Source organism: Sinocyclocheilus anshuiensis, unplaced genomic scaffold (genome assembly GCF_001515605.1).
Source record: "Sinocyclocheilus anshuiensis isolate Anshui unplaced genomic scaffold, SAMN03320099.WGS_v1.1 scaffold537, whole genome shotgun sequence".
NCBI classification, from domain to species: Eukaryota; Metazoa; Chordata; class Actinopteri; order Cypriniformes; family Cyprinidae; genus Sinocyclocheilus; species Sinocyclocheilus anshuiensis.
The window spans coordinates 588,492-614,728 of NW_015539854.1; the positions used below are offsets into that span (position 1 = coordinate 588,492).

Genomic DNA, 26,237 nt, shown 5'->3' on the forward strand with positions numbered 1-26,237 from the left:
TATCCCAAAATGCGCATAAAAATAGGTGGATGGAAACATAGCTACTGGAATCTAACAATGCTTTGGAAAAAAAACTGATAATCTTAAAAAAAATTAAAGCATATACATAAACCCAAACAGGAAATATTATAATGTTATTGAATAAGTATGTGTGAAAGAAGTCAATGCAATTTGGGAAAGAAATCAATTATGTATGTGTGTGTGTGCCTTTGTTCACCCCCCGGAGCCGTGTGAGACACTTGTTTTTATGGATGGTCGCCTTTTTATTTAACTTCTTTTGGACTGATGCATGCAACACCCGCTGAGTGGCATTAAACAGATTGAAAGATCAAAGACGATTTTTAATATAACTCTGACTGGATTCGTCTGAAAGAAGAAAGTCATATACACCTAGGATGCCACGGGGGTGAGTAAAACACAGCCTAATTTTCATTTTTGGGTGAACTAACCCTTTAAGTGTTTGCTAAAATTGTTGAAATGCACAATACATTGGTACCGTATCCGTGAATGTGTATTATTTTCAATTTAGACAATTGTTGGGACGGTTACTTTGGGTTACAGATTTCAAATGTAATAAGTAGTGTAACTATTCCAATTACTTTACTAAAATAATTTAACTGATTACATTTGATTACTTTTTGATTACTTTTCTAAATTTCTAATGAATGTTTTCAACTGATAATCATTTTGAAACATTTAAAGCAGGCAAGGTTAACCTTACAGTATACTCAACACTAATTACTGTCAGACTTTCAATATCCTTTATCACTTGAATTAAGATTATAATAATTAAATTTTAAAGCACAAAATCAGACTTTAGCACCTCTTTTTACTTTGAGATCGTTCTGAGGTTAAATACAGATTTAAAATCATAACAAGATTGTTTAATAGCTATGATACTGTTTTTGAGATAAAATCTTTGCATACCTATGACAGGAAACACTAGCTATGTTTCCATCCAAAGTTACGAATAAAACTTATGCGCAAAATTGGAATATCGCATAAAACATTTGCGAATGAAGCACCATTTTCATCCAGGGAGTGGAAGAGAACAAAATCGTCACTTCCTGATAAACTTGCACTAAATATCACAAAGAAAAACTAAATTTGCTGCAGTAGGAGAAGGCACTGTATAAAATAATTTGTGTATACAATAAATTACGAGTTTCAGAGCGTGCAGACGAAATGCGGTCATCTTATCTTATTTTCGGAGTCTGCTGTTTGGGAACACAGTTCTTGGAGTAAATTATAACAAAGCACTTTGACGTGACTTTGCTCAAGCATTTAAGAATGACAAAACTAGCATTTCAGATGCTGTGCAATGAGATCAGTCCATTGGTTGGTCCAGTTTTATGCTGTCCCATCACAAAGTCACATGTCTTTTTTGATGCGCATTAAGGAATTTATTCGGTAAAAGTGTTTCCATTGTAGTTTATGAACATGTTTTCTTACCGGATAAGAAATTTATCCTACTTAGTTGATCGCATAAGTTTTTATGTGCATTTTTAGAATTTATGCGCATCTTGGTGTTTCCATCCAGCGTTTTTTATGCGATATCCCAAAATGCGCATAAAAATAGGTGGATGGAAACATAGCTACTGGAATCTAACAATGCTTTGGAAAAAAAACTGATAATCTTAAAAAAAATTAAAGCATATACATAAACCCAAACAGGAAATATTATAATGTTATTGAATAAGTATGTGTGAAAGAAGTCAATGCAATTTGGGAAAGAAATCAATTATGTATGTGTGTGTGTGTGTGTGCTTGTTTATATGATTTATCAGAGCACAAATTTGTATAATGACATGGGTATTACTCTGATATAACAACGTTCATTTGGTTTATGATGAAATTTCTAAGTTTTGAGTCCTCATAATTTAGGTTGCTTACAAACAATATTAAATTAAAAATGTAAGTATGTGCAGAAATTTTACGTAATTCCGTTACATGCAACTAGTTACTCCCCAACACTGTATATAATATAATAATTATTTTAAGTAATATGTATTATTAATAATAAATAAATGTAATATTATTATATTCATTTATTAATAATAAAAATAAATATATGTAGCATTTTAACATCTGCCATTTATTGGTTACTGGCCATTTAGGGATGAATTTTCATTAATTTTAATATGCAAATTCGGTAAAAGTGTTTCCATTGTAGTTTATGAACATGTTTTCTTACCGGATAAGAAATTTATCCTACTTAGTTGATCGCATAAGTTTTTATGTGCATTTTTAGAATTTATGCGCATCTTGGTGTTTCCATCCAGCGTTTTTTATGCGATATCCCAAAATGCGCATAAAAATAGGTGGATGGAAACATAGCTTATTGGTTACTGGCCATTTAGGGATGAATTTTCATTAATTTTAATATGCAAAAACAACCTGTATATATTTATGACGTTATAATATTTAATCAAAACTTGATTTCCCTTTAAATTATTCTTTCATTTGGATGATAAAATACTATTTTAATCAGAAATATGTCACTATGGAAGTAAAATGAGTTGCCTTTACTGCAAATTATATATTTCACTCACCAGGTTGTATGTGTGCTCCACGTGGCAGTGTGTGCGACAGGAACCTGATAGGACCATCAGTCTCCAGCTCTCCATCTATGCCATTGGGGATGGTGGGGTCTTTAGAATAGCGACAAGGACTGGATAGAGGGCCATTGTCCTCCACATAACCGTCCACAAACACTGAGTCTGATTGGCCTGAACGGTGGGATATGCTCCGTACCAGAGATGGGTATTGTGTACCAGGCCACATGCCATTGGCTGTTGCCCTCACAGGGAGAGTTGGGTACTGACTTTGCCCCAGCGTGCTGAAGGAAGAGTACAATTCCCTCCCACTTGGCATACCATCTACTTCTAAGCCTTGATCTGTACTCTAGAGAAGAAAAACAAAAAATAATTAAATTATTGTTAAAGTAGGACAAGCGTTACACTGGCAGTTGAGGGACTGCTTGACCTGAAGCATACTCTACAGAAATACACAAATGCCAATGCTTCTAGCTACACAAGCCCATTGCATTCAGAAATCTGTCACAATTCAAACACAAAATATATACTGCTGAATATATTCAGCGCTGGCACAAAGGACACTATAAAAGACGATTATAGAAACTCTTCTACTGTCAGTTTCTTTCTCAGGTCATGAACTGCTGTCATGAGAATCTTACTGATTAAATTAGTATGGTTAGTTTTACTTAGTTTCTATTTCTATTTACCTGAATAACATTTCTTGTTTAAGGGCTCAGGAAACATTACACTGCAGAAATACAAACATTCATCTTAAATGTACTGAATCCACTTTAACCACTCTTTACTAATGTTAAGATCTCTGGGAAAGATATGTAGAGTTGCAGGTGCTACACACAGCTGAGAACAGAATAAGCTTTGGCAACTTTTACATTCACCATTTTCAGTGTTGGGAGTAACGCATTACAAAAGTAATAATATTACAGTAGTATATTACGTTTTGCTGTAACGCAGTAATATAACGCATTACTGATAAAATTTGGGTAATATTATTACTCGTTACAATCTCAGTAACGCAAGTTACAACAACATATTTTAACTCAAAATTAAGTGGTGAATTTACCAACACCGCAAAACAGCACCAGAGAAAAAAATCCGCGGGTAAAATAGTTCGTCTATCTTCTGTTGCTGGAATTAGATGGTTGAGATGACTGCAGAGATGGATTCTACATTTGTGAGATGGACACACTCCTGTTATTTTCCGTTTATCGGAGAAAAGGATAAGAATGCTTAGACACCAAACTCTCAACATGGAGAAATAGCACGAGTAAAACCTGGAAACACCTGGACTGGTGCCACTAACACTGAGCTATCGGAGAGAGCCGCGGGGTCGGAGAAGAGAAAAAAGGCGGAGGACGAGCGCAGACAAGCAACAAAAATTAAGTTTAACTAAAAATAACAAAATCTGTTTTTGTTAAATCATAGTCTATATGTAAAATGAATGAATATGCGAAATATTTGACTTAAATAGCCTAATTAACAGATTAACAAAACGAACGTTTGGTTCATAGGCTATTTGTGTGGCGCGGCGCTCTACGAATGTCCACGGAAAGGAAACCGAAATGACAGAAATAAAAGTAAACACATTGCAGTTTCGAATGATCTGTATGACCAAAAATGACGGAGTATTTTTTTGTTGTTTCCGCTGTTCGATAGCATTCAAATACATCTCAAATATGGACACATTTAATTGGATTAATGCCGAAGGAGAGAGGTAGGCTGCACGACAACGCTGTTTGCTTTTAGTTTCGCATTGAATTAGCGTCAGTGGCAGCTCCAGGATTTTTTTGTTGGGGGTGCTGTGGGGGCGGGTGCTAAAAAACTAATTAAATTGAGTGAAAATAATGAACGCCTATAAGCTTCAGCATACAAATTCAGCCACCTTGTGTTTTTTATATACAGCAGCTTTGAAAAAGGCATATTTTAGATTTTTTTTTCTGTGATATAAACTTCTCATATGCCAATGTTATTAGTGATATAACTTTAATGCCAACTGCCAAATATGACACTTACAAATTAATACAATTTATGAACGCATTTAGAAAAGGGAGAATTTTTTATTTTTTTTTATTTTAATTAATTTTTTAATTAATCTATTTAGTCATTTTTTCTGACCATCAAGTGACAGTCACTCTCAATGCCAACTGGCAGGAAAACATGGTAAATTCTAACCATTTTTTACAATAGATAAAGTGCCGACAATTCATACAACTATTTCCACACAGTGGCATAGCAGACGGGCACACACTGCGGGGGGGCCCCGTGATAACCTCCCCGTGCTGAGATGCGTTGTATCATGTATCGACGATAGCCAGAGATATTGTCAAAACAAAGCATCAAAAATTGGCAATGTTATATACCATCATCAGCCTATATTGAAGTAATTTTATCTCTTGTTGTCTCAGAGAATATGTGCCGTTAATGCAGCGTTAGAACGCTCCGTCAGTTTTTATTACTTTCACTTTCTCTATAGTGAATTGACTGATGTTCACCGGCATAACTCTTGCGCACAGTTTGCGCGTTGCTTGCTTGTGTTGCTTGACCCCTCCCCCATAATATCAATCGTTTATAGGCCACATATTAATGATTTTATAATTTTATGCTATATAGACCTACCACATTACCCTCCCCTGGGTGTAGAATGAGCAGCAATAAACTACATTTTGGCATTTTGTAATACTTCTGTGGATATTTTGGTGAAAGTAACTCAAAAGTAACTCAAAAGTAGTGTAACACATTACAATTCAGAGACAGTAATATTGTAATGTAACTAATTACTTTCAAAATACAGTATCTAGTAATATATAATGTATTACATTTTGGAAGTAACTTGCCCAACACTGACCATTTTTGGGGGAGCGTTTGGGGGTATATATATATTCAGAAAAGTCTGATTACATTTTCTTTTCATTTTACATCCGTATGACACCTAGTGTAGTGTTTATAAGCGCAGCACTGCTTTGTGTACAGGAGTAATGACTGTTAACACTGTATTTCTGCTTTTCCATAAGCGCCACCTACTGTTAGAGAGTGAATTTGCATTTTCATTCAGACATTCAGCCTGTCTTCCTTATCATATTTAACATACATAATCATTTATAAGGCTAAAATGTGTGGTTAATAATTTTTATAATACATTTTATATTTGTCAAGATTGTTTAAATCATAGCTGTTATGCTCATTTCACTTTTAGAGGATGTTAACATAGACATTGCTACCTCAACTACATGTAGTTCTATTTTAATATTATAATTTGCCGAAACAGTTTTAACTACTGATTCCCCATTCCCAGCCCCTGGTCACTACAGAGAGCAGCATGAACATTCTTTAAACCTTCTCATTTTGTGTTCCACAGAAGAAAAATGAGTTTGAAACAGTAAGAGGGCATACATACAGTAATTATGATCTATTATTATATATTATTATTCTATTAATCATCTCTGACCCGATGAGAGTGGTGTCTGCTGGGTCCGTTGGCTCTCATTTCTCCTTGTGTGTTGAAGATGCCATCGGGCTGAGGCACCAGGTATTCTTCTGCATCCAGTAACTCTTTCACATTCCCCCCTTCTTCTGCCAGCAGTGTGCGGAAGAACTCACTATCAACAGGACTCGACAAACTCATTTGATCATCATTCTGAAAAAAGCAGGAAAAAATACTGAAAACCACCACAATCTATGTCTATGTCAAGACATCACTGCAAAAGGACAGGATTATTAAATACAAATAATCAACAACAAACCTCATTATTACTCAGTTTGCACTACCCTAGTGGAAAAAATATACTAAAATGTATTTGAAATGCATTTATTTTCTTCTAAGTATACTAAAAATAAATAAATTTACATATCTATGTGCTAATAAAAATACCCTACATTTGTACTTTTGGTATACTGGTATACCTAAAGTCTACTAAATTGGAACTATTAATTTTATGCTTAATGCACTTTTAGTTTCACGGAAGTAGTGCTGAGGTCCAACTAAAGATATACTGAAGTACATTTGATTGTGCTAAAGTGGAACTATTGCAATTATACCTCAGGTACACTTTGAATATTTTGCATTTAAAGACTGATATTATCATCCAATCAGAGATCATACAGTCCTTATTAATAGTGATATTAAAGCACATTTTAGACATACTTTTAAGAAATGTGCATTGTGCAATAAAGAAATAATCCAAATAATGTTTAATTATAATTTTATATCATTAAGTCTTAAGTGATATGTCAATAAATGTTAATGGATCTGAAGTATACTTAGTATGAAATGTATTTTAAGCAAATTATGGCATAGGTTATTTTTACTAGGATATGCATGAGAATATCAGCACTTCAAAATAAGTTTTTGTACAGCATACTTTATATATAAAATGTTTTCCTTATTTATACATTTTTTTTAAAGGAGATCATTGGGCAAGATGTGGAATATCAAGTTTTTCTAAAATATAATCAATAGAATATTTATAATTATATACAAATTATATTTATAAAACAGATAGTTCCGGTCCTTGATTCTGATTGGTTTAGCCGCGTTCGAAGCTGTTGTAAATTACACTACAAACATACACCTTTGTTTACTTCTGTGTGTTGCTCGGCAACCACTTTGTTGGAACCACAACTGTTTCTGAAGAACTACGTTGTTTGGTGGAAGAATACTGTTTTTATTTATATCATTACACTTTATTTGCTCTGTTTTATTCTGTGAAACCTTACTATGTATATGGATTAACCATTTTATAAAAGCAATAAGCCCCGTGAAGCCGTGGTTTACAGTGAATTTATAACAGCTAAGGGGGTTTTAGGCACTCCGCTTTGCGTCGTGCTTAACAACGCCCCTTAGCTGTTATAAATTCACTGTAAACCACAGCTTCTTGGGGCTTATTGCTTTAATATTTGCTTTTGAATGTAGTTGTTAGTTGCAGCCCTACATTATTCTGATTGTTCATAAAGGCAAAATATAAAAAATGCACGCACCAAAATAACTACATAACGTGGGGGATCACGTGCCATGATGGTGAACTCCTCCACCAGCTCCTTAAATCGTGGTCGACTGTCAGGATCGATCATCCAACCTGGCATAGGGTCATACGGTCAAAAAAGTTCCCTACATATTCAATACATATTAAACCCTAGGAAAAGTGACATCTTGTCAATTAACACAGAAATTTATTTTGACTTCTCTCAGTGTGTAATAAACAAAAGTCACTCTGCAGAAGTTATGATGTTGAGAGACTCAACAGCAATTTCCTGAAAGTGCCACAGTATTTACACTTTTTGGGGAAAGTGTAAACTGAAACATGTGTCAAGATTTTTTTTGTGGTAATCGACAGTTTGACATAGAGAAGTAAAAGGAAAACTCGGAATCACAACTTTGAATCAAATATACACACTATGCTAATCCTTATTATCGTTAGAAATGAACACTACTAACATTTGACCATGATCATGTATACGTCCTCGGTACAGATGATCGGCTGGGGGAGTCTATCTCCCCCCTCCAGTAGGTCTGGAATTTCCCGCGCTGGTATGAGGTCATATGGCTTCATGCCAAAGGTCATCAACTCCCACACAGTCACCCCTGAGATGGAAAGAGCCAAGCCTCAAAGGTTATTTTAAACCAGAGGGTTATCAGTCACAGCAGAGAAACTGTAAGCCCATGCGGATACAGACCGTAGCTCCATACGTCACTTTGGTGTGTAAACTTCCGGTGTAATATGGACTCAAGTGCCATCCATTTGATTGGCACCTATTCAACACATACACATAATCCTATTCTCAATAAACACAGGGTAGTGGATTTCCAAACACTGTACCCAAATTCACTTTCAGCAGTTCAACCAAAGCAACATATAGACACACCTTTCCCCCATCAGCGTGGTACTCCTTCTCATCTATGTCCAGCAATCTAGCAAGCCCAAAGTCTGTGATCTTCACATGGTTCGGGTTTTTGACCAGAACATTCCTAGCTGCAAGGTCTCTGTGAACCAGCCTGACATCTTCAAGGTAACTCATTCCCTGGGTACACAAAGAAACAGAAATGAGAACATGAGCACAAAATGGACATGTAGCTGAGAAGAGTCCACAAATGAATGTGAGTAACTGCAGTGTTTCCGATGAATTACCTAGACAATGGCATCACAGTCTTTCATATTGAATCCTAAAACATTTTTACACTTCTCAAAATAAAAAAAAAGATCTGTATATGTAATGTTGTATTTTGTGTCATTTCTTTGGCAAAGCATCTGTCAATCCATCTAAAACTGAAATCGTAATGTGGCTTAGCATGTGTATTAAATTGCAAAAGTCTGCGAATTAAATAAGTATATTCTGCCGCCATCAGCACAGGTGACATTCTTACCTTAGCAATCTGTACACACCAGTTGAGAAGGTACTGAGAGCCGATGCGGTCCTTGTTCTCTTTGACATAGTCCAATAAGCAACCGTATGGCATGAGCTGAGTAACCAGCTGAACTGTTGATGTCAGACAGATACCCAACAAACGGCAAACATATGGGCTCGCTACACCAGCCATCACATATGCCTCCTGTGGAGAGATGCACATATACAGAAAAAGCCACATATGCAATACACACTTATTATCATTAGGAAGAAGAGTCCTCTTAATCTTTGTAACACAGATGAAAAAAATGTTAAAAGGAAATTAATATTACAGTAAAATATGGGAATGAAAGGAACACTAACATCCAAGATTTCTTTGTTGGCTTTGGGCGAGGTGTTCTCACGCAAAACTTTGATGGCCACTGGGATCTTGACATTCTCTCCATCAGGAGCCCAGATACCCTGGTGAAATGAGAGAAACTCTGCATGAATGCGGTTAAACTACATTACGAATGATAATGTAGAGCAAGGTTTCCCAAACAGGGGTGCACAAAGAGAGCTGCAGGGGGTTTGTTAAATTGATGAGAAGCTAATAATTAATTATAACAAATGTAAAATGAAAATATAGCTTATTACGATATAGCTTAGTGCGATTATTATCAAATCAAAGGCAACAATTTAATTAAATAATGTACAGTCTGATGCACTGCATATTTCAGTGAAGCACGGTAATGTTCATTACACATGAGAAGCTTACAATCCAGTGTTTTGTCTCAGAGTGGATTGATTGCCAGCAAATAATAATAAAATAATGACTATTAATAAATATTCATGTTTTATTTTAAAGTACTTTAAAGTAGTAATTTTAAACAGCAATATACTTCTTCTCTTCATTTTTATCATTAGTTATATTAATAATAATAATAATGTAATAATAATATTGCATTATAATAATACAAAATTACAATATTCTTTTATTTTAATATATAATATATATTTAAAAATATTGTATATTATATAAAAATAATATCATATTATCCAATCAAATGTAATATTAATAATATAATTTGATTATGTTGCTAAAACACCAGTGTGAAAGTAATATGGACTGTGACACTATCACAACTAAAAGATGTTTGAGTCCACATTAAAGCCCACTAACAAAGTCAAATTAAAACCCTTACTAAAAAAAAAATTAACATTTTATCTAGCTACTTGCATGTCATGCGACCATTAACCAACATCAAAGGACTATGAACATGTAAATGTGTTGTTAAAGCTGCAGTACATAACCATCCAGTGTTCAAAACTATCTCCTTACTTTAGCCTGATTCACAACGGTAAGCTTATAATAATATTTTCTAATTTGAGTTGTACTGGTACGTTTTCATGGGAAATTCGAGCATGCCGCCGCATCATTACGTCACATCTTGTAAACATAAAGAAGTTGTCCCGGCTAGTATAGGCTATATCGCATGTGAAGATGCTGCAGGTGGCGGATCGTTTATAGCCTTTTCTCACAGCAGCTGGAATAATTAAATTTATTTTGATGGCGGATTGTAATCCAGAAAGGATTATGTGTTTATAAAACACATGTAAATGACTGAAATTAGATTATATTCTAGTTTTAAATGTGCATCTGATTATAGATACGTGGGATTACACAAGATTTGTATTTTCTAGAATAATTTGCTTTTTGGGTTAAAATAATTTCTTTATATGAAATTCAAATGGTATGACCATTAGAGATTAGACTGTAAAGAAATTGAAATCTACATGTAACGCTAATACACACTACATACACATTGTCACGCAATGTCTGTGTTGTTAACATTAACAAAGGGAGAACAAAGTATAACAATAATAATAATTTGCAAGGTTTGATGTGATATGAACTAAGCGACTGTTAGATTTAATCACCATTGGTATCGCAATTTATTGTAATGCTTTTTTCCTCAGTTGGTCAGAAAAAAAGTGGCAGACTTGTTACTTACTTGTTCAGATGACAATATCTGGAGAAAATTCTTACTCGCTTCATACTTCCAAGACATAGTATCTGTGATTCCGAAGTACAGTATCCACACCATAGATATGTATGATCCACACCAGTGTGGTGACTAACAGCCACACATCAAAACATTAGATTCATCCACGCTGGAGCCGTGCACAACCCACGTAAAGAAAACAATTCCGCAGATAACTACAATTGCAGGTTTCAAACAGAGATGGCGACAAAGAGGCAAAACTTATGGACTGCAGCTTTAAATGACTGAAATATTAACATAAAATCTCAGGGGGTACGTCTAAGGGGTTCAGCTAACAAAAACATTTGGGAACAACTGATGTAAAGAAATACAATTTGAGGTTGAATGTTTAAGTTCGTCTGTGTACGGCTAATAGAGGTCCTAACTACACAACTCAAAAACATTCTACTTTGCCAGTTTTTAGACAGAAAAACTTGGAATAAAAGTATTAATATTTTCCCCGTCTGCTGACTTTATATATGCACTAGTGTTGAGACTATGAGTTTTTGTGGTGCGATCAGCCAGTCAGCACTGTCATGAAGTCATTTTCCTGCAGCTCCAGAGGCATTAGTCAAATTGCATTCTTTGCTCAGGTGACTGGATAAAAAATGTGTTTATGAGCTAAGATAGCAGTAGGCTGGTCACATATTTCCGGAGCTATGAGTGCCAGCTGAACAACTAATATTGATATGTTGAGGAATGGTAACAGATAACTGACCTTATAGACCGTGCCGAAGGCTCCAGAACCAAGCACTCTGAGTTTCTTCAGCTCGGTCTCCTTGAGAATACGCATCTGAGCCTGGTTTGGCATCGCTCCACTCGGGGTCAGGGGCTCCACCAGCTTCAGGAAAAAAATAAGATGCCTTAAGACTATGGTACTCAACATGTGAAGCAGTCAAATCAAACAGACTGCATAAAAAGTAGAAATAATTCACTACATTTAATAGGGCCAGGAAAACTACAAAGTTTTTGCATTTTGCAAAAGGTAAAAGGTAAGCAGCATAATTCTGCTGCCTTCAAAGATGCCTTATTTGGCCATTTCCATCCTTTTGCTGAAAGGGAAATCCCATAATGCACTGTGCCAAGCTCAGTGAAAATAGCCACCAAATATGATGAAAACAGAAAAATGTAAATGATTTATTACTAACTTAAAATATCAGGGGGACTTCAAGTAAATATTTTGTACAGTGTAAATGACATATAATTTCAAAACTGATTTAGTACGAAAAAATCTCTAAATTCGTATTAAAATGCACTATTTTCGCAGTATTTGCATGTGCTACGTTTATGCTTATTAGAGGATTGAGTTGATAGCTTGCAACATGCTGACTTCAAACTCAAAATCAGCTGAGTTTCTAAACATAGAATAGGCCCTTTGCTGTGTAAATGATGGCAGACAAATCCTAATGCATTGATCTAGCTGACAAAAGAAAGTTGGACAAGTTCACAATGAGTGATTTTTGCCGCGTAGTTTCAATAAATGCTTAAATAAAATTACAGTATGTTGTCTTAGTTTTAAACTAAGGATTGAAAAGCAATCTACATGCAAATGAAACACACTGCAGAGTTCTGACCTCATGCTCCTGTAGAATTCTCCTCATGGTTTCTTTCCTTTTGTGGTGTTTCTGTCGTCGCAGGTAAAACACCAGAAGCGCCAGCAAAATGAGAAAAAGAAACACTCCACCAACTGTGATTGCGACTGTTGTCCCAGGCCTGCAGGGGTTTACAACAAACAATTCGATTTAAGCAAGACTGTGCAGTCTATAGCTAAAGCTATACTGTACTTTACTACAGTACTAGTACAGTAGATTACTAACCAGACTTTTACATTTTCTAAATTTGAATGGTGTTTGACTGTGCAAAACACATCACAACAAGTCTAAAATGTTTTAGGGGGTTGGATTTCTACATTGTTGCTAGGGTTGTGGGTGATAGTCAAGGCTAACAAACCACCCCAAATGTCACGAAACCCTAAAATCAAGGGTAAACACATCCTATGATATTCAGGTTTCTGCCTTGTTTTATTGTCCACCAGAAGAAAAGAGGTACTCAGTTAACTCTTTTAAGATTAATACTTGAGATAGGTTTGCTCAAACCGTGAGCAGAATTAAAAGTGATGTACTGTAGACACTACTAATGCATATAATTATTATAAATACACACATTTGTCATTGATAAAGTCTTACCCAGTTTTCTTTTGGATGGGGCACCCTCTATCATCCAGTGGACACCTGACGGTAAACACAAAACAGAAAATTAATATAAAATCTTAAACTGTTGCACATGAGCTGATATTAAAAGTTGGGATCACGGTCCATGGGCTGAGCGAGGGACTCACAAGACGGTGCAGTTGCTCTCACAGGGCAGACAGTGTCCCGTAGCATTGAAGTACTTCCACACAGTGTGCTGGTCCTCTTTCACTCCACTGGGACAGCGCTCGACACACACGTCTCCATCTTGAAAGTGCAAACACTCCTTACAGTGTTCTGGACCCTGCACAAAAAACACAATTTAAACCTTAATTAATATAAGATTGTTAAGATGTAAAAAATCTTCATGTCAAAATAACACTTTGGCATGCTAATGAAAACTACATGTTGTTCTACCTGTATGACTATTTTCCAATGCAACACCAAAGAATATATACACAGTCAAAACAAAATTTATTCAGACACTTTCAACATTTCAAATATAACAGATACAATAAAAACCAGCAAACAAACAAACACAAGTTATATTACACAAGTTTTTTTACATTAACATATGATAAAAATTCTAAAACTTTTTCTGGCAAAATTATACTAAATCAGTCTGTGGTGTAAAAAGGTCACATTAGCAACTAAAGAAAAAACACCTAAGCAAAACATGGTCAGGTCAAAGTGTCTGAATAATTTTTGGTCCCAAATTTTTATAAATTTTACTGGTAGTCAAGACTTTTGGGGTATAATATGTCACAGTTTACTTTATTTTCCTCACTTACATAAATTAACTATAGTGTCCTGCACCCACTAGTAAAAAAATTATCAAAAATGATATCTGGTGTCTGAATAATTTTTGGTTTGACTGCATATACCATGCAATGTACAACAAATCACAATACATTTGATTTTTGTTTAATTTATGGTACATTTTTGTTATTTTTACAACATTAAGGTGAGTAATTAATGAATAAATTTGTATTTGAATAAATTTGTATTTTTGGTGACATTATATATTATTTAAAATATGTGTGTGTGTGTGTGTGTGTGTGTGTGTCTATCTAGTATTACCTACATTATGGGGACCAAATGTCCCCACAATGACAGTAATACCAGAGATTTTTGATCTTGTGGGGACATTTTTTGGGTCCCCATGAGGAAACAAGCTTATAAATCATACAAAATGTTTTCTGAACATCTAAAAATGCAGAAAGTTTTGCGTGAGGGGTGGGTTTAGAGGTAGGGTTAGGGCAGGGGTAGGCAAGTTTATCTAGTATTACCTACATTATGGGGACCAAATGTCCCCACAATGACAGTAATACCAGAGATTTTTGATCTTGTGGGGACATTTTTTGGGTCCCCATGAGGAAACAAGCTTATAAATCATACAAAATGTTTTCTGAACATCTAAAAATGCAGAAAGTTTTGCGTGAGGGGTGGGTTTAGAGGTAGGGTTAGGGCAGGGGTAGGCAAGTTCGGTCCTAGAGAGCCGCAGTCCTGTGTATTTGTTTCTGCATTAACATCTTACTGGGCCTGTACAGGAGGTAGAGTTGTTGACTGGTTTACACTCTGGATGGCAAGGGACACAGTGTAATCCATCCTCAAACTCTCGCACTGACCTGTGGGAAATGCATTTGAAGTACAGAAAACAGTAAGAGTTTAAAAACCACAACAGCATACGAGTCTACATTCTATTGTATGACATTAGCAGTTATTGATATATACAAAGTCTGAAACGGAAATAATGGAAAAGCCCTGTTCACAATATTCAACATTCTAATAATCTATATGATTCCTATGTGTACTTTAGTAAGTAAACATAACAAAGCACAAAAAAACAAGAAAATGAAAAAATATGCTTATTCATACAGTACTCACCCCTGTAGGACATTGCATTGCTGCACACACTCCGTCCCACGTTTGTAATTCACACATGACACACACTGACTGGGTCCCGGCCCCCAGCAGACTGCATCTGCACACAGGGGGTCACATACTCTCCCCTCTGAAACTACACAGAGAGAGAAGAATGTCCTGTGTTTGTTTCCATAGTGAAGCATGTCATGGAATATTACTCATTATGGGAAATTAAAAAGTAGGAACAAACACATTTTTTAACATAAGTTAAAAAATAAACTCAGACAATGCATACCCTAGTAAAAAAAGTAATGTATTTAAAATACATTAATTTCATACTAAGTATAGAGTAGTTCAAATCTATTAATATATTTACTTACATATCTCTCGAGACATACAGATATAAAAATTATAATTTAACCTTATTTGGACTACTTGTGCACAATGCACATTTTTTAATATTAAGCCTAAAATGTGTTTTAATATCACTATTAATGAGGACTGTATGATCTTTGAATAATATTGGTCTTTAAATGTAAGATTTTTAAAGTGTAGTCAGTATACCAAAAGTACGATTGCATATATACCAAAAGTACAGAGTTTTTTTATTAAGTACATAAATATGTAAATATGTTTGTAGTATACTTAGCATGAAATAAACATATTTCAAATACATTTTAGTGTAATTCGAAAACACAGACAGATTTGATGTTGTAAACTAAATAATGTTTGAAATCAAGTATCAGGCAATCAAGTTATTTTATCTGTCATATTTGATAACCATTTGGTTTAGTTGCTAATATTTATATGGCCAAAATAATATTAAATCAATAACTTGTAATGTAAACCAATGAGATCTTTATAACTTTTTATATCTTTATAATCTTTAGAACTCAGTATCTCACAATAATATATCTTTGTAAGTATTTGCGAGATGGACATATAAACATTCCTCAAAAGCCTGATGTATCATATTTGATACTCACATTTTTATCTAAAAACTATGTATGGATATCAAGTAAACCTAAGCTGCTTCAGCCCAGTAAGTGTTCATTTTAAAATATTCATAACAATATAAAAGCTATTCTTAGCTATTCGTTTCCTTCAAAAGAAAAAAATAAAATAAAATCAGTAAAAATTTCACAGAGAAATTAAATACTGGAAAAAAACACAACCTGAAGGTGGCGTTTTCACAGTTGTACCAAAAGGTGACAGAAGGCATGAAGAAGACTGTGTACAACATATTTTTCAGTGATAATAGTTAATTCAGAGGTCTTAGTTAGAAATGTGCATATCAAATATGATACAGTAGGCTTAGTAGGGTTACAATGCTGGTATTTAATGGGTATTTGCATACATAATATTTGAATTATGTTGTAACTGTTTTGAAAAAACGACAAGGTACTCAACGCCATGATGTGCATATAGTCACTCTGCCATGTGTCATGCTTAAAGATGCACAGTATTCATGACTGTATTGTACAGCATGCATCGCTCCAGTCAGACAAACATAAGAATGGGCTCTAACCACATGTTTGCTGGTCTTGGTTGTTGTTGCTGATGAGGTTGGGTCCCTGTGTGGGGTGGAGCAGTGAGTTCCAGGGCAGAGAGGAGGTGTAGCACAGTCTGGAGTTATTATAAATCAGTACTATGCCTCCACTGACACTGCACAAGGAACGCAACCCGAGAGACTCGATCTGCAAAGACTGAACTCCCAAAGAGAAAACACCCCTGCAGAGAGAGAAAGATGATTTAAATACATTAACTATATCACCAAGTAGATTACTAGATTTATACATTTAAGCAGAAAAACTGCTTAGTTTGCTTGTGCAAATGTCCTTGCTATAATGCTGAATTGTTCTTAGTGGGTTTCAAGCTACTAATCTATCATAGCCCCATTTGTGTGTGTCAAGCAAGTGTACAGGATAATCATTAACTTTTACAACTAACAGGAAACTGCAGGTTTGATAAGTCTAACTAGACATTAGACAAACAAGAAAAGTGGGTAAATAGTCTAGCAAATCACGTGTTTAAAGACAGAATTAGGAAACAGGAAATAAGGAACAAAAAGCAAAAGAAGAGATAGATTTCAAGTACGAACCAAAAACAGACAAACATATACTTACTTGTAAAGCATTCTTCCTCTGATCACCTTCAAGTTCTCAAAAACATTCAGATTAAACGAATAATCTGGCCATGCATCTATGTACAGGTATCCTAAAAAACAAATATAATGTTATTGCAAATGCAAATTTCATTTAATGATTGACTGGTACGACTAGTAGTGTTGTTATGCAGATTTTAGCTCAGATCTACGGTATAGACTTGTATTTCCTTTATAATCTTTATGATGTGAGTCCATATGAACTGTGATCTTCACCTGTGATTTCTTCTATTGTCTTTAACTTTTCCAGGTCGCTCCACTGCAGTCCAGATGAATTGGTAGCTGCATTTCTGTATTAACAACACAAGAGATTTTAATACAATAAGTGTAACAATAGGTACAGTGGGTACGGAAAGTATTCAGACCCCCTTAAATTTTTCACTCTTTGTTATAAGTTTTTCTTTTTTAATAAATCTGCAAAAATGTCAACAATTCTGTGTTTTTCTGTCAATATGGGGTGCTGTGTGTACATTAATGAGGAAAAAAAATTAACTTAAATGATTTTAGCAAATGGCTGCAATATAACAAAGAGTGAAAAATTTAAGGGGGTCTGAATACTTTCCGTACCCACTGTATAACAATACCACAGTCATGGATGAGGAATATTTAGATTAGAAGAAATGATTTAAAGTCAGCTAGTTATTCACCCTCATGTCATTGCAAACCCATATGACTTAATTTCTTCTGTGAAACACAAAAGGTAAAAAAAAAAAAAAGAATATTGCATCAAACATTTGCAAATATAAAGCACTGCACTGTTTCCATTCGATGTGTTTAAGAGAACAAAATCTTCACTTCCTGGGAATCTGGCACAAATCATGAGTAATAAAATAATAAAAAGGATCTTGCAACCAGGTAAGCCTGTGACTTTTAAACAATACTTTCACCAGACGAAACGCAATAACAAATGCTGTTACGTTATCTTGCCTTCAGAGGCAAATGCCTGATTTTGTGACACAATCATGAGAGACATAATTATATCATTTTGATCACTTTGGCTCAGGCATTTCAGGATGACATCAACAGATGTTGTGCAATGGGATTGATCTGCTGGTTAGGCCAGTTACTCCATCACATGATCTCGAGGCAAAGTCATGTGAGTTTTTTGCAATTTATTCTGTAAATACTTCCAGTGAAGTTTATGCACATTTCCTTATCGAATAAAAGCGATCGACAGTTTGAGAGCTAAAGCAGAGGGGAAAACTCTGAAATTTCAGTCTGTTTCTAACACAAATCTATCGCATGTATAAAGTTCATGTATCATGTGAATCACTTTTATAATACTTTTTTGTGTAGCTAAATGTTCTTAATAACTTCCTTTTGTGTTCCACAGAAGCAAGAAGACAGGCAACACGAGAACCAGTATTGGAATTTTTAGGTGAACAACTATCCTTGCTTACACTTTGAAGGAGTCTGAAAGAAAAGCCAGACTGCCGTAGATTTTCTCACAGCCAACGAACATGCCAATGTTGGTGGCATCCACCACTGACACCCCTTGAAGGTTTCCCATTCCTAGTCCATAACACACTAACAGACATCACATATGTAAATTAATATAAGATAAGAATAGGAGAAATGATGCTAACATATATAGTGTATACAAAGATATATATACACAACAACTGTTATGAAGTGCTTTTTCAAACATTTTGGAACTCAATGACACTTTAAATTGCAGCTTGAACCATTAGCATCATGTAGAAGCATATACAAACCTTTTGGACACTCTCCTTCACATTTTTCACATTTCTGTGTTTCTTTACCATCTGGCTCAACCGTAATAACTTCCTTGTTCGCTTTGGGACAGACCATTGTACATGCCACTTCCATTGCCAAATAGTTATCTAAAGATGTAGAAAGTACAACATATATCATACACACACAGAGAAAGAAAAATCAAGGCCTGTGGACATACAGTACAGCATGATATTTTGTTAGTAAATTAAAAGTTTGACATACGGGGACACTGTTTAACACATGTGGCTCCAAAGTTGAACTTTTTGTCCTTGTTGGGTTTGGACTGAAAGGTGTTGGGGTCGTAGATGCTGGGTGGGGGGCAGTTGTCTTTACATGTCCCACTGTCATTGAAGTGACGACAGGCCTAAAGATGCAATGGGGCAAAACAGATTTTATTTCATTGCAGTTACATGTGAATGATATAATGCAATAATTATGATCTTTTTACCAGACAGTCGGTGTCTTTTGGCCCTGTGCACCCAGCAGCACACTGCACATGACAGCAATCGTTGGGTTTCGGACCCTTACAGCGCAAACAGCCAGATGAGCAATGCACAAAGGTCACTGTAGAGAAAGAGGTACACGTAATTGTCTCAAAAGAGGAATTTCATTACGTTTCACGACAAACCACAAATAATTACATAATTAATTTGCTCAAATTGTCTCTATTTAATCCCTGATAGGAGATGTAGCATTGAACTGATCAGAAATTTTCTCTCGTCTAAACTAGATTTAATACTGTCAAAAAAATTAACACAGTAGTCAAAACAGATATTAATTTTGCCATGAAGCACCAAAAATGCTCATTAACTAATAAAAAAATACTTATAACATTGACAACAAAATTATATGATTATGTAATATATTACATAAATTAGAGCATTCTGGGAAATGAAAGTTAATTTATTAAATATAATATGAGATGAGCTGGAATTTAAAATTGACTTAAACTGAATTAATTCTAAGCACATTTTTTGTTATCAAACCCAAAAAAAACACAGGCCAATGTGCCAGTGACACTCACATATTTGGCAGTCCTGATTTGTTTCTCCCCAGCATCCACCGTCTGAAGGACAAGCTGAAGAACAACGAGGACCTGAAAAAAGATAAGTATTGTTGAGAAATAACAGTGACGCATTAAACAGTCTGATGTATGATGGTATAGTTCTCTAGAAGTTAACTCACAGTGCTTTGGGATGTCTTGCAGGTGCAGTAGTTTGTTTTCAACTTTAGTTACAGTGTCTTCCCAGTTAATTTTCTGAGGAAAGCACAGTTGAGGATTTCCCCAAACATAAACCCCGCCAAGCAGGATTTCTGTGAAACGTAAGCGATAATTTTACTTTTTTTAAATCATTTTACAGCAACTGCACACACAAAGAGCAATTTCAATTTTGAAATATTTTTGAGCTGAGCATAAAAGTGCGTTCACATTTATATGTTGCTTTTATATTTGCACATTTATATTTATATTTATATTTGAGTGAGAAGGAAAAATTCCCATTGTACATTTCAAATCAGGGTCAACTTGGTCATGCAAATTCACTATTTTGACCAAAATAAAACTGCTTGATTTAAAAGTTACCACTTTGTGAGCAGTTCTTCATGCCTCGCTACACCATTAACAATAGAAAATGGACCATTTTGCCCACAAGATCTAACAGAAAATGTGAGAATTTGCTATAGAAATGTCATGACTTTCTATGAGTTCTTAATATTAATTTCTATGACCTTCTAGGCCTAGAAATCACAATTTTAAAATCCCCTAATTTTTCCATTTCTGAATTTTACATGACTCTGGGAACCTTAAACAAATGACTGAATTAGGGTTTCCAAACTGTTTGACAAATTAATTTCCATGTCTTTTCCATGACTTTTAAGTCATGTGTCATTACTGGATAAGGCTTTTTTTTTTTTTTAATTGTACTGATAGCACAAGATTTTAAAATAACAATCAATGCAATGCATTTATTCATTTCATTAAAAAAACACATTAAATACATTCTAAGAGCACTGGAGAAAGACCACTTTGTGTTCTGTAGGAAATAGTTAACATTTGTCACCCAGTGAATCACACTAGCAATTACTCTCAACTGACAGTTTGATGTTATCATTTGAGCTGGATTTACTCAATACACAAGTACTCACAAAGAGCTAATTTTTAGAGCTGAGCATAAAAATTTATATTCACAATTGAAATTTTCATGACTTATAAAATTGTATTCATTTACAGAGAGAATATAAACTTATCTGTGGCATCCCCTAACTAGACTGGTCACCACCCATTTAATCTCAAGTGACTGAGGAAATTAGAGTAGTAAGTAATACCATTTCACGCTTAAATCCAAAAAATGTATAGGCCTATACATTTAAATAAATATAAATTTGACCCACACTCCTTACCTGTAAGACTCCTAAGGTGTAGTTCTCTCAGGCCGAGTTCCGTCTGACTGTAGTGGATGTTGTTATGTACAGCGAGAGCGTAGCTGGAGTTATAAAGCTGACTGCCTCGTATTATCCGCAGATTGTCCAGAGGAACCGAATGCACTGAGACGTGAGCTATCAGCACATACCCCTGAACCTCCACAATCCCCTACAGACAAACAAAACACAAGCACATATTTTCATTTTCAATTTTGATTGACATTGAGACTCATTGTAAGTGAGTAGCTTAAATAAATAGCAATTCTATTATTCCGATCAGTTATTTCAGTTTTACTTGAAGTAGTATATGCCTTTGTTAAGATGGGTCATTCATGTAATGCACAACCCTTTGAGCTTTTTAAAAATTATTATGCCTGTGTAATTTAAAGCATCTATATAAAACAGTATTGTAGTCTTTCAGAAACATGCTATGGTCAAACTCAGGCACATACACATTATTAATTACATTGTGATTATTTACACAGTGGCAAAGAAAATGAACAGGAATGTAGAAAGGGTTGTGCTCCAATATACATCTGCTGTGTAATAAAAAGCACTAGAGATACACACAACAGACACGTACCTGCAGGAAGGAGAGATCTGGATTTCCCTGCAAGTGTGTGATCTCCAGGTTACCATGAACCACCTGGCAGCCCGTGTACAGCAGCCTGAGCATTTCATAATGATTTTCAAGACTGGAGGGTAAAGCCAACTTCATATCGGTCCCGAGACATACTGAAAAATAAAAAAAAGGTGCACACATCAGCAGGGCTGTATAAAATTATATGGATTATTTTTCTTTCCCAGATAAGACCTATTAGGTGCACGCATTCATTTTCGTTATTGTCACACTGACTTATATGGAAGGCATCTTGGACATGCTGACATCTAGCAGTGTGGAAGCAACATTACACAAATGTTTTCAGTTACCGATTTGAACATATAAATATTTGATTAATAAACATTTTATTAGTTGAAAATCAAAATAACTGTTAGTTGCAGCCCTATTTCCAGACAAAGCAAGCAGTGATTTGATTATGTGAGCTCAGTATATTGGTCCTCATGAGGCAACTTGCTCCATGCAAAACGAATCTTTTAATAACTGATTACTGGAAAATAGTTTGCCTTTAAAATTTGCACATGGTAAACTTAAAATCTACTTTCAAACTGCTTTTTGAAATAACCCATTAATTTATGAAAACTTCTCATAGGTATTTGACAAATAACATGTCCTTGAACATTTTTAACATTGATATTTTTGTTTAAATTATGTAAGAATGTACCATGGCTCTTATTGGAAACTGAAAACATTATAGACAAATGAACCAACCTGATCTTACAAGAAAACATAACTGCAATTTCATATGAATTTGTGCAATGTGATTTGTATGGAAACAAACAATTTGTATTTAAATTAAGTAAGCAAGAAGCTGCAATGCTAAACTCAACCCTGTGTGAAGACATTCATTTGTACAAATTCATTTGATCCTGCAAATGATTTTGAAAAAACTTAAAATAAGTTACAGATTGTCATGAGATTATGTTGAAATGATTTCATTTGTTTAAATCAGGAAATGTGAATCAGGTTTTCAAAACTATTAATCAATTAATTTCCATGATATCGCACTTGCAATTATTGAATTTAAAAGAAATAAAAACAGAATAAGGAATGCACTTACAAAGAATAAAGAACAGTTTCTAACCAATCAAATATATAGCTCAAAACTTCATATTCACAATAGAAATGGATATTACATTACCTTTCCATGTAACAATTAAAAAAATTTCATGATATTCATACATGTTTTTTTTCTAGCATAACCATGTGTAAGCCTTGTAAATAACAGTTCTGTCATGACAACTCTCGGAGGGATTGGCATGGTAATGTACATGACAATGTTAATGTATTTGGTCTTGGCGGAATAGATCTGCTACGCTGCTGCTGCTGTTGCGGCGGCAGAGCAAGTACCGAGACTTGCTACTGCCAATAAACCCACAACATGCTGCTGTGAGCATGTAAGAAATATTGCTGCTGCAAATATAACATACATGAAATAACCCCAATATAGCATACACGAATTACCTCATAGCAGATCTATACAGGTGGAGCTGGGGAAGGAAAAGGGTTTCTGAAGCAAGCTGCAACTGCTACGGCAAGCACTAGTCATATATTTGAATGTTGAGCAGCGAGCTCATTGGCTACCGATACAGGAGAGAACCAATCAGCTGTGCCATGTGATAATGATGTCATTAGGTCGGATTTAGTTAGATCTATCGGACTGCGCCATCTAGAGTTTCATGCCAGAACTCTGTATTTGTATGACTGCTATGGAACTCTACATGGCTTTTCTGTGAAATTCTACAGTTACAGATTATGTCTGTGTCATCTATGCTTCAACATAAACTTTGTGAAATCATCTTCATGCAGTTTTATTATAATATCACTTATCTGAACTATCTTCCACACAAAATAACTTCTTGGGCCAGATTTAATTTAGGCAAAATAGCGTTAAAGTGCAATTCCATAAAAGCACCGATGAGAGTGGAAAATTCTGCACGTGATTTACTGACAATGCGCACATTAAAGAACACAGACGCAACCTCTCATTTACATAATGACCAGCGCAATCCACCAAGAGCAGCGCAAATTACTGCCTGCTTTAAGACATGCTTTTTTGGGGCGTTAAATAATGGCGCAAATACCAGTAATTTGACGAGTGCAAACGTTAGTAAATCGCATTGTGTGATTCATTTTAATACTCTCCTTCCATACATTTTGCGTCTGAAGGGGAAACTCCTATAAATGCATATTCAGTAAAGTCCATGCCTTTTCAGTGCTAATTTCCCACTGTGTGTCTTTAGTAAATCCTGACAGTACTATTTTAACGCCAAAAGATGGTTTGCGCTGGCGCAAGCTGTTAGTAAAACTGGCCCCTTATGTTCTATAAAATAAAAGAATGGAAATCAAACTCAGAGTACTGCCTATAAAGTCTGTATTAATATCAATTCAAATGTATTCATTTGACTTACAGCAGAAAATACACCTACTGTCCTCCTGTCTTCGCTTTATCCCACTGCTACTCTGTGCAGGATACTGTAAATAGATGTGTTTGGCACTCTCTCTGAGCGTCCATGTCTTGACAGAGTGTGTGCATGTGCAGTGCTGTACTGAGATTTGTGCATGTGCTTGGAGATATTTGGCCACTCTCATTCACAGATGATTTCCTTTAAGGTCACTGTAGATTCTGTGCACTGTAAACTGCAGGGTAACATCTGACTGTACTGGACTGTAAACCAAAAATTTAAAAATTCTCTCTATAGGTTCATTAGTCTGTTTGAAGAGTTCAGATGCAAAAGCCTCTAAGTGCCGTCTAAAATTTTCCTCTAAAATGAGCAGTTTTATCAGGCTTCTATGTTTAAGTTCAGTAATTTTACTCTAATGGCAATATATATATATATATATGTCCTTTTTTATGCAATTAAAGTGAAATAACTGAACATAAATATAGGAGCCTGATAAAAATGCTCATTTTAGAACATAATTTCAGACGGCACTTAGAGGCTTTTGCATTGTTGATTTTTTGATAACATTTAAAGTCAGTGAATTCCAGGTTATCCTGTACATAATTCATAAATCTGTACACATTATTACACAGATTTAAACATTTTCTGTTTAAATGTCAGAGCTGCGTTGATGAAAATTTGCAAATAAGTGTGATTTTTTTTGGAATAAGCTATTTTTTAACGTGTTGAAGCATTATTGAAAAAGCTGTTTTTGTGCACTAACAGAAGTGACATATGTATGCATGCTGATGGAGGCTGAATAAGTCACTGTTTTCTCCAGTTCACATTTCCTTTCCAAGTCCCGATGCTCCTCTTTCATCATCCTAACTATTCCTCATCTGTGTGCATGAGTGTGTGAGGGGCGGCTGGTGGTCTTGAATAGAAAACAACTCTATTAGTCCATGTCTCTGTGGGCTCTTTCTCTTTCTCTTTCTGTCTCATTGTACTTCTGTTTCTACATAATAATTTTTTAACTCCTACTCGCACCTGATTCAGACTGGCTGAAATGCAGTCTCAATGTATCGCCAATGACATCCAAACCAACAGGTTTTACACACACACACACACACACACTCTCTCTGAGTACCTCTGATTTTGCTTGATAGTTTTATGCAGTTGTTTAAATCAATATATTACCAAGGTCATTTAACTGGCTGATATGGTTATTTTATTGGTGCCGCTTGTCTGATAAACAGTAGTAGTATTCTTTATTTATCCGCATGGAGAAATTGTTTCAGTGGACTTCTGCATGGACATTCTTAACAATAACCAACAAATAGAGGGGCAAGACAACATAAAACTTCAAGAATCTACAAAAAAAGTGATTTTGTCAAATCAACAAAAATGTGCTACTTACTAATAACTTATAACTAATAAGTGAACTACTCAAAAAAAGAAACAAACAAACAAAATGGAAAAAATTGCTTTAAATTTGTTCAGTGTTTTTAGAAGGTGAATGGATTCTCCTCAGCTGACTTATAATAAATAAACTAGTTTTATAAGTAAATCATATTACAGATAGGGCTGCACAATCTGGGGGAAAAATCTAATTGCAAAATATATCAAATATATGATTAAAATCAAATCAAAATGACTATATTATTATTATTTAATAAAAATATTTTAAAAACTTTTACTATTGTAATGTTTCACAGTAAAATAAAAAATCAACTATTTGAGAAAATATCCAAACCAACTGCTGTTCAAGGAAAATTGAAGATGGCACATATACACATACATATACAAATCTGCACTGAACTTTCAGTATGACTGATATCAACAATGTCACACATCATGTGGCGTACATGCGAAGTTCAGTTAATTAAAGGGGTCATATGATGCGATTTCAAGTTTTCCTTTCTCTTTGGAGTGTTAAAAG

At 34.9% G+C, this 26,237-nt stretch overlaps 1 protein-coding gene and 1 long non-coding RNA gene across 2 annotated transcripts in view; one reads left to right on the forward strand and one right to left on the reverse strand.

The window, feature by feature from the left end:
- LOC107684762 (receptor tyrosine-protein kinase erbB-2-like) overlaps window positions 1-26,237 on the reverse strand; it is a 40,642-nt gene that overhangs the window by 2,059 nt on the left and 12,346 nt on the right. The window contains exons 2-26 of the mRNA XM_016481118.1: window positions 21,879-22,030; window positions 21,275-21,464; window positions 20,060-20,188; window positions 19,899-19,970; window positions 19,323-19,438; window positions 19,097-19,238; window positions 18,853-18,981; window positions 18,538-18,664; window positions 17,354-17,427; window positions 17,100-17,190; window positions 16,502-16,704; window positions 14,995-15,127; window positions 14,645-14,735; window positions 13,257-13,411; window positions 13,105-13,149; window positions 12,493-12,631; window positions 11,637-11,759; window positions 9,258-9,356; window positions 8,914-9,099; window positions 8,415-8,570; window positions 8,226-8,301; window positions 7,987-8,133; window positions 7,530-7,627; window positions 6,001-6,189; window positions 2,553-2,904 (exon numbers count right to left, since the gene is read on the reverse strand). Coding sequence (XP_016336604.1) covers window positions 2,553-2,904; window positions 6,001-6,189; window positions 7,530-7,627; window positions 7,987-8,133; window positions 8,226-8,301; window positions 8,415-8,570; window positions 8,914-9,099; window positions 9,258-9,356; window positions 11,637-11,759; window positions 12,493-12,631; window positions 13,105-13,149; window positions 13,257-13,411; window positions 14,645-14,735; window positions 14,995-15,127; window positions 16,502-16,704; window positions 17,100-17,190; window positions 17,354-17,427; window positions 18,538-18,664; window positions 18,853-18,981; window positions 19,097-19,238; window positions 19,323-19,438; window positions 19,899-19,970; window positions 20,060-20,188; window positions 21,275-21,464; window positions 21,879-22,030 — 3,414 coding nt within the window. The remainder of the gene's footprint in view (window positions 1-2,552; window positions 2,905-6,000; window positions 6,190-7,529; window positions 7,628-7,986; window positions 8,134-8,225; window positions 8,302-8,414; window positions 8,571-8,913; window positions 9,100-9,257; window positions 9,357-11,636; window positions 11,760-12,492; window positions 12,632-13,104; window positions 13,150-13,256; window positions 13,412-14,644; window positions 14,736-14,994; window positions 15,128-16,501; window positions 16,705-17,099; window positions 17,191-17,353; window positions 17,428-18,537; window positions 18,665-18,852; window positions 18,982-19,096; window positions 19,239-19,322; window positions 19,439-19,898; window positions 19,971-20,059; window positions 20,189-21,274; window positions 21,465-21,878; window positions 22,031-26,237) is intronic.
- On the forward strand, window positions 14,142-24,741 carry LOC107684763 (uncharacterized). Its single transcript, XR_001633889.1, has 3 exons — window positions 14,142-14,153; window positions 24,191-24,193; window positions 24,637-24,741. It is a non-coding gene; the product is annotated as an uncharacterized LOC107684763 (long non-coding RNA).